This window comes from Geotrypetes seraphini, chromosome 11 (genome assembly GCF_902459505.1).
Source record: "Geotrypetes seraphini chromosome 11, aGeoSer1.1, whole genome shotgun sequence".
NCBI lineage: Eukaryota > Metazoa > Chordata > Amphibia > Gymnophiona > Dermophiidae > Geotrypetes > Geotrypetes seraphini.
This window is the reverse complement of record NC_047094.1, coordinates 98,622,686-98,639,951: the sequence shown is the minus strand read 5'-3', so window position 1 is coordinate 98,639,951 and position 17,266 is coordinate 98,622,686. Positions and strand designations below refer to the sequence as shown.

General features: G+C 46.3%; 1 protein-coding gene across 2 annotated transcripts in view; it reads left to right on the top strand.

The window, feature by feature from the left end:
- ZNF831 (zinc finger protein 831) overlaps positions 1-15,523 on the top strand; it is an 89,434-nt gene extending 73,911 nt beyond the window's left edge. For both annotated transcript variants that reach the window (XM_033962673.1, XM_033962672.1), the window contains exons 5-6: positions 2,299-2,456; positions 13,275-15,523. In XM_033962673.1, the coding sequence (XP_033818564.1) occupies positions 2,299-2,456; positions 13,275-14,096 (980 nt within the window). In that variant the 3' untranslated portion in view covers positions 14,097-15,523. The remainder of the gene's footprint in view (positions 1-2,298; positions 2,457-13,274) is intronic.
- Positions 15,524-17,266: the final 1,743 nt, after the last annotated feature.

Below are 17,266 nucleotides of genomic sequence, written 5' to 3'. Positions count from 1 at the left end.
ATCAATGGGATTTGAACCCTGGCTTCCTTAGTTCTCAGTCTGTTGTGCTATCCAGTATAAGAAGGTCATAGCCCAGTATCATGCTTCCAGTGGTGGCCAGTAGTGCTGCCCGATTCACGATTCAAATCAATTCACCGATTCGAATCAGGTGAATCGATTCAATTTCCCAAAAAATCGGCCTCCCGATTCAATAATTGACCCTTCCCCTGTACCTTCCAAAAGCAGGAGCTGCAGTGCTGCCTCTTGCTGGCCATCCCGCTGCCGCTCCTGCTTGAGGGGGAAGAGTCAATCAGAAAGGCCTCCCCCAGCTTCCCCGCTCTTACCTCCTTAAGGCAGCTTGCAGGCTCATTGGTGTTATAGTGATCCCTGCAGCTGCCCGTCGTCCTCAGCGGCATGTTCTCTCTGCTACGTCCTGCCCCTACTCTGACGTCAGGGACAGGATCACTGCAGAGAGAACCTTAGTAAGAACTGCAGCAGAACGGGACTTGGGAGTGATCATTAGTGAAGACATGAAGACTGCCAATCAAGTGGAGAAAGCTTCATCCAAGGCTAGACAAATGATGGGTTGTATCCGAAGTAGTTTTGTCAACCGGAAGCCCGAAGTTATAATGCCGTTGTACAGATCCATGGTGAGACCTCATCTAGAATATTGTGTACAATTCTGGAGACGACATTATCAAAAAGATGTGCAGAGAATTGAGTCGGTTCAGCAAATGGCCACCAGGATGGTCTCGGGACTCAAGGATCTCCTGTATGAGGAACGGCTGGGTAGGTTGCAGCTATACTCACTCGAGGAACATAGAGAGATGGGGGACATGATTGAGACGTTCAAATATGTCACGGGTCGTATTGAGGTAGAAGAGGATATTCAGACGTTCATATATTGAAGGGCATTAACGTAGAACAAAATCTTTTCCAGAGAAAGAAAAATGGTAAAACCAGAGGACATAATTTGAGGTTGAGGGGTGGTAGATTCAGGGGCAATGTTAGGAAATTCTACTTTATGGAGAGGGTAGTGGATGCCTGGAATGCGCTCCCGAGAGAGGTGGTGGAGAGTAAAACTGTGACTGAGTTCAAAGAAGCGTGGGATGAACACAGAGGATTTAGAATCAGAAAATAATATTAAATATTGAACTAAGGCCAGTACTGGGCAGACTTGCACGGTCTGTGTCTGTATATGGCCGTTTGGTGGAGGATGGGCTGGGGAGGGCTTCAATGGCTGGGAGGGTGTAGATGGGCTGGAGTAAATCTTAACAGAGATTTCGGCAGTTGGAACCAAAGCACAGTTCAGGGTAAAGCTTTGGATTCTTGCCCAGAAATAGCTAAGAAGAAAAAATTAAAAATTTAAATTGAATCAGGTTGGGCAGACTGGATGGACCATTCGGGTCTTTATCTGTCGTCATCTACTATGTTACTATGTTACTATCTTCTTTCTTAAAGGACCTACGGCGACAAGAGGGCATCCGTTGAAACTCAGGGGTGGGAGATTTCATGGTGACACCAGGAAGTATTTCTTCACCGAAAGGGTGGTTGATCATTGGAATAGTCTTCCACTGCAGGTAATTGAGGCCAGCAGCGTGCTGGATTTTAAGAGAAAATGGGATAAGCATGTGGGATCACTTCAAGGAAGAAATTAGGGGGTGGGTCATTAGAGTGGGCATACTTGTTGGGCCGTGGCCCTTTTCTGCCGTCATCTTCTATGTTTCTATGTTTCAATTTGAAATTTGTATTCTGGACCGCGAACGTGAGCAAAGATTTAACAGAGAGAGGAAAAGTATTTTTTGTTTGTTTATTTTGTTTACACCACAGGACCAGTGTGGGTAGGAGCGGGCAAAGGGGGTGAAGAGGCTATAAAATAAACCCACCAGGATGTTTGGAAAAAAACACCCAATTGGGCAGGAAAATCGAATCGAATCGAAATTTTTTTTCCTGAGTCGGACAGCACTAGTGGCCAGTGTAATAGCTGACAAGATCCTGAAAAGTGGCAGGATGCTGTGCTGCTATGCCAGAGTAAATGTATTCATGCAGTGCTCTGGTTACGCTGCTCCAGTTGTAAGATGCAAGTCATCTTGTGTAAGATTTGTCACACCTGTAAAGGAATTTACATGGTAAGCTGGGCAACTGATATGGATCATATTAAATAACTGAAACATTATATGAATACTCTTAAACTTACAAAAAAAAAAAAAATCTAGCCCAAGCAAGACAAAATTCCTCCAAAATGTAACAAAACACCTTTGGTTGAGTACCTCTGCTGTCATCTGAAATCTGTTATTTTTTTATTTTTTTTTTTTGCAGAGACTGCTCCAGGCCTGCAGACAGAGACCTGTAATGCAGTCTGCTGTGGTGATGACCTTAATCCTGTGGCCCGGGAGGGTGAAAGTCACTCAGGAACATTATTTTCATGTTCATCAAATTCAGATCACTCCAGAGAAAAAGAAGATGTAAATGCTCAAGTAAGTGATGTCATCTCGGCCCTCCTCCTTCAGAACTCTTTCCATGCTAAAGGTCATTATCCCAGGACAAGCAGGCAGGTATTCTCACATATGGGTGACGTCATCGATGGAGCCCGGATACGGACATCTCACAAGCAGACTTGCTTGAAGAAACTCGAAGTTTCGAGTCGCCCGCACCGCGCACGCGCGAGTGCCTTCCTGCCCAGCACAGGACGCGTCTCCTCAGTTCTCAGTTTTCCGCAGAGCCTAGAAGTCCGTCTTTGACTCTCTGCATTTAACTTCGTTCCTTTGTGCCTTCTCTCAACCGCGGTTTGTTTGTTTTTCCTCATGAATCGCTGTTTTTAGTTTATTTCTTTTATTTTAGTTAAAAAAATAAATAAATACATTTTTTTTTCTTCTTCCGTTCGTTTTCCGGGACAGACCACTCGGCCGTAGCCCGAGGGCTTCAATTTTGTAGCGGCTATTTTTCCTTCTATGTCCTGGCCTGCCACGGGCTTCAAGAGGTGTAGCAAGTGTCAGCGTGCAATCTCTCTTATGGACCCTTACGGACACTGCCTCAAGTGCTGTGGCCGAAACATCATCCTAGGTTGTGCCTGCCTTGCCAAACACTTCAGCCTCGTGCTTTTAAGCGTCATTGCATTTTGGTGGACAAGCTCTTCGAGATGGAGTCTTCTACAGATCCCTTGACTTCGAAGGCGTCTTCGGCCTCGTCTCCCACCGAGGCTCCTGCACGTACTGCTTCCACCTCAAGCCTCATCAGACCTTCATCGTTTGCAGCGGCTCTTGCTTCAACGTCATCTGCTGTATCTTTCCTCAGGTCAGATAGCTCAGCAGTCGGTTCCGCCAGTGGTGATTAAAGTGTCTAAGACTCCCAGGTCGAAGCACACTCACACTACCTCGAAGGAACCTCCAGCCAAAGCAGGTGGTCTGGTTTCAGACGCGGATCCATCATTGCCGGCTTCTTTCCAGACCATGTTAGAGAAGCAGTTTATTCAGTTCCTTACTAACTTGGGACCCAAATTGCTTCTTCTTATCCAGCCTGGGCATTCAGGAGACTCCCGCGAGGTCGAGCCGTTTCCTTTGCCCCAGTCTGAACTTATACACTCTTTGCAGGGAGCAAAGTCTCTGGTCTGGCATCCAAGCACGTAAAGCAAGGAGCAGATTCTTTGCGAGTGCCTCGATGAGAATCCTCACACTCTATACAAGGAGCAGAGTCTTTGAGAGTGCATCGAGGTTCCTCCACCAAGCCTCTGCAGCTTCACTCTACAGCTTCTAGTCTTATTCATACATTGGCATCGGCTGCCCACGTCTCCGAGGCAAAGTCTCCTCGATCCTCGAGATCTGGTTCCAGACACAGTTCTCACCGACATTCGAGGCCCTCATCGAGGCATCCTTCCAGGCATAGTTCTTCGTCTCACGACACCATCATCCTCGAAGCCTCGATCTACTCCAACTTCGACCAGACCACCGACTCCTCGTTCGAGGTCTCCAATGCCGGACCTCGAGGATGTCCCGGTCTCGATTGCCTCGTCCAAGTCACCAGGTTCATTTGATGCCTTTTTCCCTGCCGAAGCTTCATCTTCGACACAGGCTGCCTCGACGTCCTCGAGTCCTTCTCGAGGCAAAGCATTGGCAGATCAGCTATCTTTCTCGTCTTTCCTCCGACAGATGGCTGTAAACTTTGATATTCAATTGGATACTGGCTCCAAATTTTCTAAAGAGTATCTTGAAGTCATGCATCTTCCTCAACCTCTGGCAGAGTCTCTTAAGCTTCCATTTCATAAGCTTTTGAATCAGACTTTTGGTCGTTGCATGGAAACACCTTTTTCCATACCGGCTGTTCCAGGAAAATTGGACTCTAGGTATAAGACTGTGCATCGCAAAGGGTTTGATAACTCTCAGTTATCTCATCAATCCCTGCTCGTCGAGTCCTTCTTGAAAAGGTCCCATCCTTCCAAGGTTTACGCCACTGTCCCTCCTGGAAGGGAAGGGAAAACTATGGACAAATTCAGATGTCGCATCTACCAGAATGTTATGATGTCCTCTAAAGTCCTCAATTATAATTTTCAATTCATCACTTACTTTGAATTCCTTATTTCTCTTCTACCAAAGTTTTTGAATTATTTGGATACCCAAATGCATTTTGAGTTTCAGGAAGTCATTGCTTCTTTATCTCAATTACGTCTGCATCTCCTCCATCTTATGCCTTCGAGTTATCTGCCCAAGCGGCTGCTTGCTCTGTAGGTATGCATCGTCTTGCCTGGCTTCGTACCATTGACATGGACTCTAACCTTCAAGACCACTTGGCTAACATTCCTTGTGAGGGCAACGACCTCTTTGATGAATCCATCAAGGCAGCCACCATGAAATTATCTGGCCATGAGAAATCATTTGCTTCTGTAGTCAGACCTAAGCCAAAGCCAGCTCCTGCTAAGCCTGCACGCCCTGCTCTTATCATCCAAAGGCGTTTTGCTCCAAAGCCGGCTCCTTATACTCATCCTCCTCTGAAAAAACAGCAACCTCAGAAGCAACAGAAACCCCAACCTTCTGCTGCACCTAAGGCTTCTCAGCCTTTTTGACTGTTTACAACAAAGCATAACCTCCACCGTTCTGTCTCTGTCTCCTTTTCCCTCTATAGGAGGTCGTCTCCATCATTTTTACAACTGATGGACGATAATTACATCCGACCTCTGGGTGCTTACCATCATCAGGGAAGGATACTCTCTTCATTTCACTCAGGTTCCACCAGAGCTTCCTCCAAGAGAGTATCCTTCCAATCCATCTCATACCGCCCTTCTTCTTCAGGAAGCTCAAGCTCTGCTTTCTCTCCATGCCATCGAATCAGTTCCCTTGGAACAGCAGAACAGGGGTTTTTACTCCCATTACTTCCTTGTTCTGAAGAAGACGGGCGATCTGCGGCCCATTCTGGATCTCAGGGCTCTCAACAAATTTCTAGTCAAAGAAAAGTTTTGAATGTTGTCCCTGGCATCTCTTTATCCCTTTCTCGAGCAGAACGACTGGTTATGCTCTCTGGATCTCAAGGAGGCCTACAATCATATCCCCATTCATCCAGCCTCCCGTCAATACCTCAGATTTCGGGTGGGGAATCTGCATTATCAATACAGAGTACTACCCTTCGGCTTGGCCTCGTCTCCCAGAGTGTTCACCAAGTGCCTGGTAGTGGTAGCAGCAGCTCTCCGAAACCATGGTCTTCAGGTATTTCCCTACTTCGACGACTGGCTCATCAAAGATTTCACATCTCAAGGGGTTATTGTAGCGACCCAATGGACTACCTGATTCCTACAAAGTTTGGGATTCGAAATCAACTTTCCCAAATCTCAACTTCAGCCCTCACAGAATTCATTGGAGCTGTTCTGGACACTGTCCAACTCAGAGCATTCCTTCCACATCAACGTCTGGAAGCTCTTCTTCAACTCTGTCATACAGTGTCTTCCCGCTCTTCCATCTCAGTGAGACACATGATGGTACTTCTGGGTCACATGGCCTCCACAGTACACGTAACTCCTTTTGCCAGACTTCACCTCAGAATTCCTCAGTTGGACCCTGGCATCTCAATGGATGAAAGTTTGCGACCCTCCTTCTCGACACATTTCAGTCACTCCTTCCTTGAAGAAGTCTCTCCGTTGGTGGATGCTCTCTTCCAATCTTTTCAGAGGCTTACTTTTTCAAACGCCCCCTCATCAGAAGGTCCTCACGACAGATTCTTCAACCTATACTTGGGGCGCTCATCTCGATGGTCTCCGTACTCAAGGCCTCTGGACCAGTACGGATCGTCAAATGTCATATCAATCAGTTGGAACTAAGAGCGATCCTCAAAGCTCTTCATGCTTTTCAACATCTACTTCACGACACAGTAGTCCTCGTTCGGAAGGACAATCAAGTCATGTCAACAAACAGGGAGGGACAGGGTCTGCCTCCCTTTGTCAAGAAGCTCAGGAGGTTTGGGACTGGGCATTCCGCCACATCTTCATCAAAGCTGTCTACATTCAAGGGGCAAAGAATTGCTTGGCGGACAACTTGAGTCGTCTACTGCAATCTCACGAATGGACTCTCCATTCCTCTCCTCTTCATCACATTTTCTCACAGTGGGGAACACCACTGATAGACCTCTTTGCAGCTTCCCACAACTACAAACTGCCTCAGTTCTGCTCCAGGATATACTCTTCTCATCGCCTCGAGGCAGATGCTTTTCTTCTGGAATGGACGAATCTTTTCCTCTACGCATTTCCTCCATTCCCTCTCATTCTCAAGACTCTGGTCAAATTGAAGAATGATCATGCCACCATGATTCTAATCGCTCCTCGGTGGCCGAGACAACCCTGGTACTCCCTTCTACTTCAACTCAGCAGCAGGGAACCATACCTTCTACCAGTTTTTCCTTCTGTGCTTACACAGAGTCAAGGATCTCTACTTCATCCCAACCTGCAGTCTCTATACCTGACAGCTTGGTACCTCTCAACATAACCCCTCTTCAGTTTTCTCAATCTGTAAGAGATGTTTTAGAAGCTTCTAGGAAGACAATGCTATCACCAAAAATGGACTAGATTTTCTACGTGGTGTTTTTCTCATCATAAGGAGCCTCAGCATTCCTTCTTATCTTCTGTTTTGGACTACCTTTTGCACTTATCCAATTCTGGCCTCAAGTCTACATCTATCTGAGTCCATCTCAGTACAATTGCGGCTTTCCATCAGCCTATTGAAGGGAAACCCCTCTCTGCTCATCCGGTGGTTTCCAGATTCATGAAAGGACTTTTCAATGTCAAACCTCCTCTCAAACCGCCTCCGGTGGTTTGGGACCTCAATGTTGTCCTTATTCAACTCATGCAGCCTCCATTTGAACCAATTGATAAGGCTCATCTGAACTATCTCACTTGGAAAGTAGTGTTTCTCATTGCCCTCACTTCTGCTCGACGAGTCAGTTAGCTGCAAGCTTTAGTTGCTGACCCACCATTCATGGTGTTCCATCATGACAAAGTGGTTCTTCGTACTCATCCGAAATTCCTCCCTAAAGTGGTCTCGGAATTTCATCTCAACCAATCCATCGTTCTTCCAGTGTTTTTTCCAAGGCCTCACTCTAACCCTAGAGAATCAGCTCTGGACTGTAAACGTGCTTTGGCCTTCTACTTGGAACGCACCAAACCACACAAAACTGCTCCTCAACTTTTTGTTTCCTTCGATCCAAATAAGTTGGGACATCCTATTTCTAAGCGTACCATCTCCAATTGGATGGCAGCTTGTATCTCATTCTGCTATGCCCAGGCTGGATTACCCCTTTACAGTAAAGTCACAGCCCATAAAGTCAGAGCAATGGCAGCTTCAATAGCTTTCCTCAGATCTACGCCTATTGAGGAAATTTGTAAGGCTGCTACTTGGTCCTCGGTTCATACCTTCACTTCTCACTATTGTCTGGATACTTTCTCCAGACGGGATGGATAATTTGGCCAAACAGTATTACAAAATTTATTCTCCTAAATTGCCAACACTCCCACCATCCCATTCTGGTTAGCTTGGAGGTCACCCATATGTGAGAATACCTGTCTGCTTGTCCTGGGATAAAGCACAGTTACTTACCGTAACAGGTGTTATCCAGGGACAGCAGGCAGCTATTCTCACAACCCACCCACCTCCCCTGGTTGGCTTCTCTGCTAGCTATCTGAATTGAGGAGACGTGCCCTGTGCTGGGCGGGAAGGTACTCGCGCATGCGCAGTGCGGGCGACTCGAAACTTCGAGTTTCTTCAAGCAAGTCTGCTTGTGAGGCGTCTGCATCCGGGCTCCGTCGATGACGTCACCCATATGTGAGAAAAGCTGCCTGTTGTCCCTGGATAACACCAGGTAAGTAACTGTGCTTAATTCAGAATGAACCTTAACATCCAGATACTGTGCTTGTTTCATCCTTCCTGATTCCAGTGTGTTGCTGGTATATCCATCATTCAGCTTCTCATGAAAGATACCAGCATGTACCTGTAAAAGTGCCAGCAGGACATCTAAGTGCTTTTCTGTAATGGCATATGTAAGTAGGGCTGTGGTTTATTGACTTATATCTCACTTTGTACAAAGCGGGTTCCAACTGGTACATACATAGTTAAAACAACTTCACATACAATACAGACAAATCAAACAATCAAAACCTATCAGTGACCAGCGCTTACAATTGTCATAAAGTCTTAATGCCCCCCTCCTGGACCTGTTGCAGGTCTCTACCAGGCCTGCCATAAGACCTGGTTGGTGGTCCAGTGGTGGACTGAGACAGGAGGGATCCCTCCTGCCTCCTGTCCGGGTCAACTGTTACAACTTTTACCTCTCCTGCATATCTTTAAAATCCTCAGTGGTCCAGCGGTGAACCGGAACTGGAGCAGTCTTCCTGTGCTCTTGCCCCATGCAGAGCTGCTAGTGAATGGCTGCCGAGGATTTTAAAGATATGCCCGGGAGTAAAAGTTGTAACAGTCAGCAGGAGGGATCCCGCCCGTCCTGGCCCACCAGGTCTTACAGCAGGCCCAGTGAAAGCCTGCAAGTGCAAAGTGATGCATGTGGGAAAGAGGAACCCGAACTATAGCTATGTGATGCAAGGTTCCACATTAGGAGTCACTGCCCAGGAAAAGGATCTAGGTGTCATTGTTGAGGATACGTTAAAATCCTCAGCTCAATGTGCAGCGGAGGCTAAGAAAACAAATAGAATGTTAGGAATTATCAGGAAAGGAATGGAAAGCAAAGATGAAAATGTTATAATGCCCTATGATAAGGCCACACCTCGAATACTGTGTTCCATGTCTGGGTCACTATATCAAAAAAGATATAGTGGAATTATAGTTTTGGTCCCCATATTTTATGATGCTTATCCTAAGAATAAGCATTGGATTTGTCCGAGCTATCTCAATAATGGCCTATAGATTTCCCTTTTAGGAATTTATCCAACCCTTTTTTAAACCGCACAGAGCTGATTTCACCACATTTTCCAGCAACGAATTCCAGAATTTAATCACACGTTGTGTGAAGAAATATTTTCTCCAGTTTGTTTTAAAGCTACTACTTAGTAGCTTCACTGCATGTCCTCTAGTCCTAGTATTTTTGGAAAGAGTAAACAAGCGATTCACATCTACCCTTTCCACTCCACTTAGTATTTTATAAACCTCTTATCATATCACCCCTGAGCCGTCTCTTCTCCAAGCTGAAGAGCCCTAGATGGTTTAGCCTTTCCTCATAGGAAGTAGTCCCATCCCTTTTATCATTTTCATTGCCTTTCAGAGAAAGGACATGCAGTGAAGCTACTAAGTAGTAGCTTTAAAACAAACTGGAGAAAATATTTCTTCACACAACGTGTGATTAAATTCTGGAATTCGTTGCTGGAAAATGTGGTGAAATCAGCTCTGTGCGGTTTAAAAAAGGTTTGGATAAATTCCTAAAAGGGAAATCTATAGGCCATTATTGAGATAGCTCGGACAAACCCAATGCTTATTCTTAGGATAAGCATCATAAAATATGGGGACCAAAACTATGCCAGGATACACCTGGCGGGGCCTCCGCGTGTGCGGATCGTCGGACTTGATGGACCTAGGGTCTGTTCCGGGGATGGCGCTTCTTATGTTCTTAAATCTGTTTTATTATTTGGAATCTAACTAGGTACTTGGGACCTGGGTTGGCCACTATTGGAAACAGGATACTGAGCTTGATGAACCTTCAGTCTGTCCCAACATGGCAATTCTTATGTTCTTATGTTAAATTGAGATTGTATTACAAATATAATCAGAAGCCAAAGTTTAAAATGGACTCTTGCCTTAAAAAGGAGCCAGCGCAGATCACGTGATGCACTGAGTTGAGGCAGACACGCGCTGCCTGAGCTCCCGGGCCCCGAGTCCCGAATCGCAAAGAGTAGAGAAGCACGATCCATAGATTTCTCTTCTAAAATCAAAATGCTCATCACAGTTTAAAGTTGCTGTATTTGTGAATCATGTAGATCCAACTAAACAATATTGCAGTAGTCCAATGACTTCATAGTAGTTGCTAATAATACTATTTGTAGTTGGAAAATGGTTTAATTCTCCGCATAAGCTTTCATTTGGAAATAGCTTTTCTAGTGATTCCACTTATATGATTCTCCATGTTCAAATTAGAATCTAATGTTAGGGCTCCTTTTACAAAAATGCGTTAGGGCTTTAACGTGCGGAATAGTGCGCGTGCTAGCCGCTACCACCTCCTCTTGAACAGGTGGTAGTTTTTCGGCTAGCACGCGCTAATCTGGTGTGTGCCCTAAAAACACTAGCGCACCTTCGTAAAAGGAGCCCTTAATGTCTGACTGTTTTTTTTTAAACTCTTTTTATTCATAAGGAGAACCTAATTCAACCACCACACTCAGTTCAATGAAGAAAAGGATTGCAGCCAACTGTTTTGCTTGTCCTAACTTTGCCTATGCATCTGCCTATTTTGTAGGAAGCTAAATGTAATTGCTCAGTCAGCTATCAAAGGAGGGGGCAGTTTAAGGGCTCCTTTGACAAAGCCGCGCCAGGGCCTTAACGCGCGGAATAGCGCGCACTAAATTGCCACACGCGCTAGCCGCTACCGCCTCCTTTTGAGCAGGCAGTAGATTTCCGGCTAGCACACGCTAATCCGGTGCGTGCGTTAAAACTGCTAGCGCGTCGTCGTAAAAGGAGCCCTAAGGGGTCCTTTTATCAAGCCGCACTAGCGGGGTTAGCCCGTCGGACATTTCATTACGCGCTAACCCCTGAGGCCGGCTAAAAAACTAATGCCAGCTCAATGCAGGCGCTAGCGGCTAGCGCGGCAGGCGGTTTAACGAGCGTTAAACCCCTACCGTAGCTTGATAAAAGGACCCCTAAGTGTATAACTCCCAAAGCCAGACTCTTAAACCATTTAGAAATAGAAACTACACTTCTCCCTCCGGATTTGCGGGGGATAGAGGCAGAGCCAGACCGCAAATGGTGAATATCTTCTGGTCTGGCTCTGACCCACCCCCGCCTCCCTCCTGCCATCCCCCCGGGCATCCCGGCCTTACCTGGTGGTCTAGCGGGCCCCGTGCAGCTCGTCAATAGGAAATAGCTGCCGTGAGTTCCCGTAGTCTCTCGAGACTATGACGGGAACACCCCACAGCCATTTCCTATTGGTGATCTACACGGGGCAGGAATGTAGGAAGATCGCTCCTGTCCCGAAAGCCCGCTAGACCACCAGGTAAGGCCGGGACACCGGGGGGAAGGCTAAACTGTGTGGGGGGGGTTCTTTTTTCCCCCCTCCACCAAAAATTGTGAATATGTGAAATCGCGATTGCCGAAACCGCAAATGGGGAGGGGGAAGTGTAAACTAAACCTTAGGCCTATATACCGCAGCTTCTCTATAAAAATAGAGCTCGGCACGGTTTACAGAAAATAGAAAGAATAAATACAATAGGAATTAGGGATAATATAGAAGGAAGCGAAGTTTGCAATTTTGAAAAAAGCCAAATTATCAAAATGTTTTCGGAATAATTGGAGAGAGCCTAGATCACACAACTGGACAGGGAAATTATTCCAGAGCTCAGTAATTCTGAAAAGAAGAGACTTTCCTAGTTTGCCAGTATAGGTAACACCTTTCAGCGTAGGAAAAGATAATATGAGTTTTTGAGTAGATCTGGTAATCTCAGATCTTGTAGAATTCTAAGATAGAGGAAGGAAGGAAGGAAGGAAGAAAAGATGCCATCAAGATCTTAAATGTAAAAGCAGGCACATTTAGGGCTCCTTTTACTAAGCCGCATTAGAGCTTTAACGCTCGGAATAGCGCGCGCTAGAACTTAACGCCAGCATTGAGCTGGCGTTAGTTCTAGAAGCATAGCGTGCGGTAATTTCCTGTGTGCGCTAAAAACGCTAGCGCACCTTAGTAAAAAGTAGACTCTAGAAATAATTGAGGGCCAATGAAGTTTTAGCAAAAGCGGGGAAACATGATAGAATAACTTTTTGCAAAGATCAACCTAGCCGCAGTATTCTGGATCAGCTGAAGTCTTTGAAGACCTTTCTTAGGCTTAAAAAAGACCACGTTACAATAATCCTATCCAACCTTGAAAGAATGATTGATTGAACAAGAACAGCAAAATGTTGTTGATGGAAGCAGGATCTCACTTTTCTCAACATATGGTGACTAAAAAAAAAACATTTTTTCACCAGAGAATTAAGATGGACATTAAAAGAAAGTGTTGAATCTATGATGACACCTTGGGCCTTATGCTCACTGTGGGCGCAATATCTCTTCACTAACACAAGTGGGGCAGGTGTAATCACATTGCTTTCTCACTGAACCAGATCCTCACTGGCATTTACGGTACACCACAGAAGACAATGACGCGCCGACATTTGAGCAAAGGAGAAATGCGTACTGCTGCTTCCTCCACTTTGAGGCCTTCAGTTTTATGCTCTGAGGGGGTGTGGGGGGGAGTAACCCCCTGACTACCCTTGAAGTCCTCACACTCCCGTTGGGGGTGGTGGGAAACACCCCCCCCCCCAGTACACTGAAAACTCCCATTCTCCTTTCAGTTTTTGCTCTTCGGGAATTTTCAATGTAGTGGGGAGAGGGTTCCCCCCACCATGCGCGAGGACTTCTAAGTATAGTGGGGGTTTCCATCCACGCCCCCCCTTAGAGCTCAAAAGGGAAGGCCTCAAAGTGGCAGAAGTGGCGGCACACATTTCTCCTGCGCTCTAATGTCAGATTGTCGGCGTGCCGTTGTCTTCCGTGTTATTGACACATCACCGGCATTTACATATGATCATTATTACATTGTTTGATTGAATTTCACTTTGTTGTTTCCACTGTGACATCTCTAGGATAATGCTAGCTCCTTTGATGAAGGCGTGATCGCAGATCTGACTCCTCAGATACCTGCTTCATCGTCGCCACAAGCACCGGCCTCCCTCGCCAGTGCCTCCTTCACTCAGGCAGCATCAGTACTGCAAGCCAGCGTGATTTCAGACATCTGCAGCGCCGCTGCTGTGCCTTCTGCATTCCAGAAGTTACTTACAGCCGAATCCAAGCAAAGCACTCAGTCTGACCTTATGAATTTGTCTTTCTGGCCTTCCTACCCAGAGCATAAAGAGACAGGCAGAACCCAGCCGCTGCAAGTCCTTCCCTCAGCGATGATAGACCTGGTCTCGTCAGAATCAAAAGTAATAAATAAAATGGGAATTGTTAAGATGGAGTCACAAGGGCAAAGCTTAGCTGCACTTAACCCATTGCAGTCAACCATGGACAGGAAAGATGAAGTGACTGAGAGATGCATGACTGTACAGCAGGGCCCATTGGCTGAAAAGATGCATCCTAAAACCTCTCTGGAAGATTGCTGTTCAGTTAGCTTACACAGTGCTAACGACTTACCAAGCAGAGGCTTTATGCCCTACACTTCCCAAGTTTCCACAGAAATATCTAGTATCTCCCTGGTATCCAACAGAACCAGACAACAACCTGAAACTACACTGACCACTTTAAAAGCACAGATGTCATCCTTCAGTCTCACGAAGACCATTGCCAGCTCTGAAAAGCCTTCAAAAACATCGAAGAAGCGCAGCTTGGAGCTGATGAGGAATCAGACCCGTGTGGAATATGAAGACTCAAGCAGTGATGATGAAGGCAGGCTGGTTATAGAAATATAAGCAACAGCTACACTGTTGGATACCGTGAGATATGCACATTGAAAATCGTTCTCTCTCTGACCACGCAAGTGTCTTCCTTGTGACAGGCTGCTGCCATATTAATCTGAGACCTTCCAGCTCATTGAAGAAATCAGAAAATGCTGAGTCACATTATCAGGAAAACTATTAAAAGAAATCCAGATCCTAACATATAACAGAGGAGCATTTTTGAAAGAACATCCAAGTCTGTCTCACAGCCATTTTCAAACAGGAAAAACATTGGGATTTTCTTTTTTAAGAATATATGAGAAGGACATTCTTTTCCTGAAAACATCCAAAATGAAGAGCCATTTTTCAAAATGAACTGTCCAAAAAATGAACACCAAAAAAATCAGGCACAAAAACGCCTGTCTGGCAACCTTTGTACGAAACTGGCCATTCGGATGTCTCCGCAGAGCACAGGAGCTGCCTAGTGGTCAGTGCCCTAGTGGATTTTAAACAACAAGACCCAATATAAATCCCACCTTAATTCCTTTAGATTGTGAGCCTAATGGTACACGACTACAGTACTTGCAGATGTCTTATAAATTCAGCTACAGTAGGTATTTCTGTGTTCTAGGAGGGCTCACATACTTGTACAGAAATAAAAGAGTTAAAGTGGGAGTTATACCTGGGTCTTGTTCAAAGTCTACTGCATTGACCGCTAGGCTACTCCTTATACTTGCTTGCTGTTTTATTAGGAATGGTCATAATATCTGAAGTTGTAATAGAGCCCGGTATCCACTGCCACTTTCACTTCTTGGGGGGAGGGGTAGGAGTTGGTAAGCACTGGGAGATTAAGGAGGGGGGGGATCATGCTTTCATCCGTCCAGTGGTAACTGCACAATCAAAGCACCGACATTTGACACCCCTGCTGTAGGGCTCACAATTTTAAAAAAAGAGTTGTAGCCTGTGGTTCTCATTCCACTGCTCTAACCATTAAGCTATCCCTGTGCTCTATATGGACATCTAATCTAATTCTTAGTTTTATATACCGAATCATCTCCTATAAATAGGAGCTCGATTCGGTTTACATAATTAGATCACAAAGAAAGATCCATCAACATTCATTGGAGCTATTGCCTAAAAAGAGATGAAACGTAGCGGGGTTTAAGGTTTTGCGAAAGATCTGAAGAGATAAACATGATCTAATGTGAGGAGGTGGTCCATTCCATATTGCAGTTAGTAAGCATGGAAAGGAGTGTGAAATTTTACTAATGGAATAAGAGAGCTTATTCATACGAGTTGTTCTCGTGCCTGAACATCTCATGGTGTTTAAAGATAAAGGCATCAGAGGAACAAATAGTCCACATAAAATTTTAAAAACTATACAGCAGCGGTCTCAAACACGCGGCCTGCGGGCCGCATGTGGCTCTCCAGGTTTTATTTGCAGCCCACGGTCTGGAGGTCATCATTCTCTTCCTTTTGGAGCAGCAGACGGCTCGTTCGCTCAAAGCCGCGGGTTGGCAGCTCCTTGCGCTATCCACTCCTGCATCAGAAGCCTCTCTGATGTCACAACATCAGAGAGGCTTCAGACGCAGGCACGGATCTCGCAAGGAGCTGCCACCCGCGGCTTTGAACGAACGAGCCGGCCAGACACGCTGCTGCTCCAGTGGCGTACCAAAGGGGGGGGGGTCCACTGTTCTCTTCCCTGCAGGGCCAACCAACTCTGGCGGCCCGACGTCAATTCTGACATCGAGAGGACGTTCTGGCTAGCCAATCGCTGCCTGGCTGCCCGGAACGTCCTTTCCGACGTTAGAATTGACATCAGGCAGCGAGAGTTGGTCGGCCCCGTGCAGAAGAGAAGCAGGGAGATGGCTTGTTCCCGATAGCGGCAGCAGCAGCAGCAGCCTATTCCGCGGCGGCGGTGGCATGGGGGAGGGAGGGACGGAAGGAAGAAAGAAATAAAGAAGGTGGGGTGGGGACAGGGAGCCAGAAAAAAAAGCAAAAAATGGGGCACAGAGGAAGGAAGAAAGAAGGAGGGGGGACAGGGAACCAGAAACAAAGCAAAAAATGGGGCATGGAATCAGAGAAAGACAGACAGAGAAAGAAAGAAAGAAAGAAAAAGTTGGGGGAGGGAATGAGGTCTGGAGGAGAGGAAGCATACAGGAGGCTGAAAGAAGGGAAGAAGTATTGGATGCACTGATGAAATTACCAAACAAAGGTAGGAAAATGATTTTATTTTCAATTTAGTGATTGAAATGTGCCAGTTTTGAAAAAGAAAAGATATTGAACTTTAAATGTGAGTGCTGCAGAAAAAAATAGAGTACTTGGAGGGCCGCAGAAAAAATAGTTAATGTCTTATTAAAGAAACTAGTCATTAAGCCCGTTACATTAACGGATGCTAGAATATGTCTATCTGTCTTTCTTTCTTTCTTTCTGTGTCTCTCCCTGCCCCTGTCTCTTTCTTCGTCTCTCTCCCTCCCACTGTCTGTCTTTCTTTCTGTCTGTCTCTCTCCCTGGCCCCCTTTGTCTGTCTGTGTTTCTTTCTTTCTGTCTCTCTTCCTGCCTGCTGTCTTTCTGTGTGTCTGTTTTTCATTCTCGTGCGCTGCCTGCCTATCTTTCTGTCTCTCTCCATGGCCCCCTTTTGTCTCCCCCCAAAGCAAACCAAGATTGCTCCCTGACCCCCTTTCCCCCCTCCCCCACTTCCCTGTGCAGCAACAGCAGCATTCCCCCCTTCTCTGTGTAGCAGCAACAGCATTCCCCCTTCCCTGTACAGCAGCATTCCCCCACACTTCCCTGTACAGCAGCAGCATTCCCTCCTTCCCTGTGCAGCAGCATTTCCCTTTTCCCTGTGTAGCAGCAGCATTCCCCCCACTTCCCTGTGCAGCAGCAGCATTCCCCCCTTCCCTGTGCACCCACCCCTTGCCTGCTCCCCCTGGTTCCCTTCCTTTTCCCTCCCCCCGTCCAGCAGCATTCCTTTCCTGCTCCCCCTGTGCATATGACCCACAGAAATCTACTTGCCTCACAGAAAAGCGCTGCACCGCGCTGTTGCTGGCCTCGGTGTCTTCTCTACACTGCGGCCAACCCTAGCGGAAACAGGAAGTTGTGAGAGGACGGGCCGCAGTGGAGAGAAGATTGTGAGGCCAGTGGCAGCACAGCAGCAGCGCTTTTCAGTTAAAAGCTGTGAGCAGGCGAGAAGGAGTAGGAGG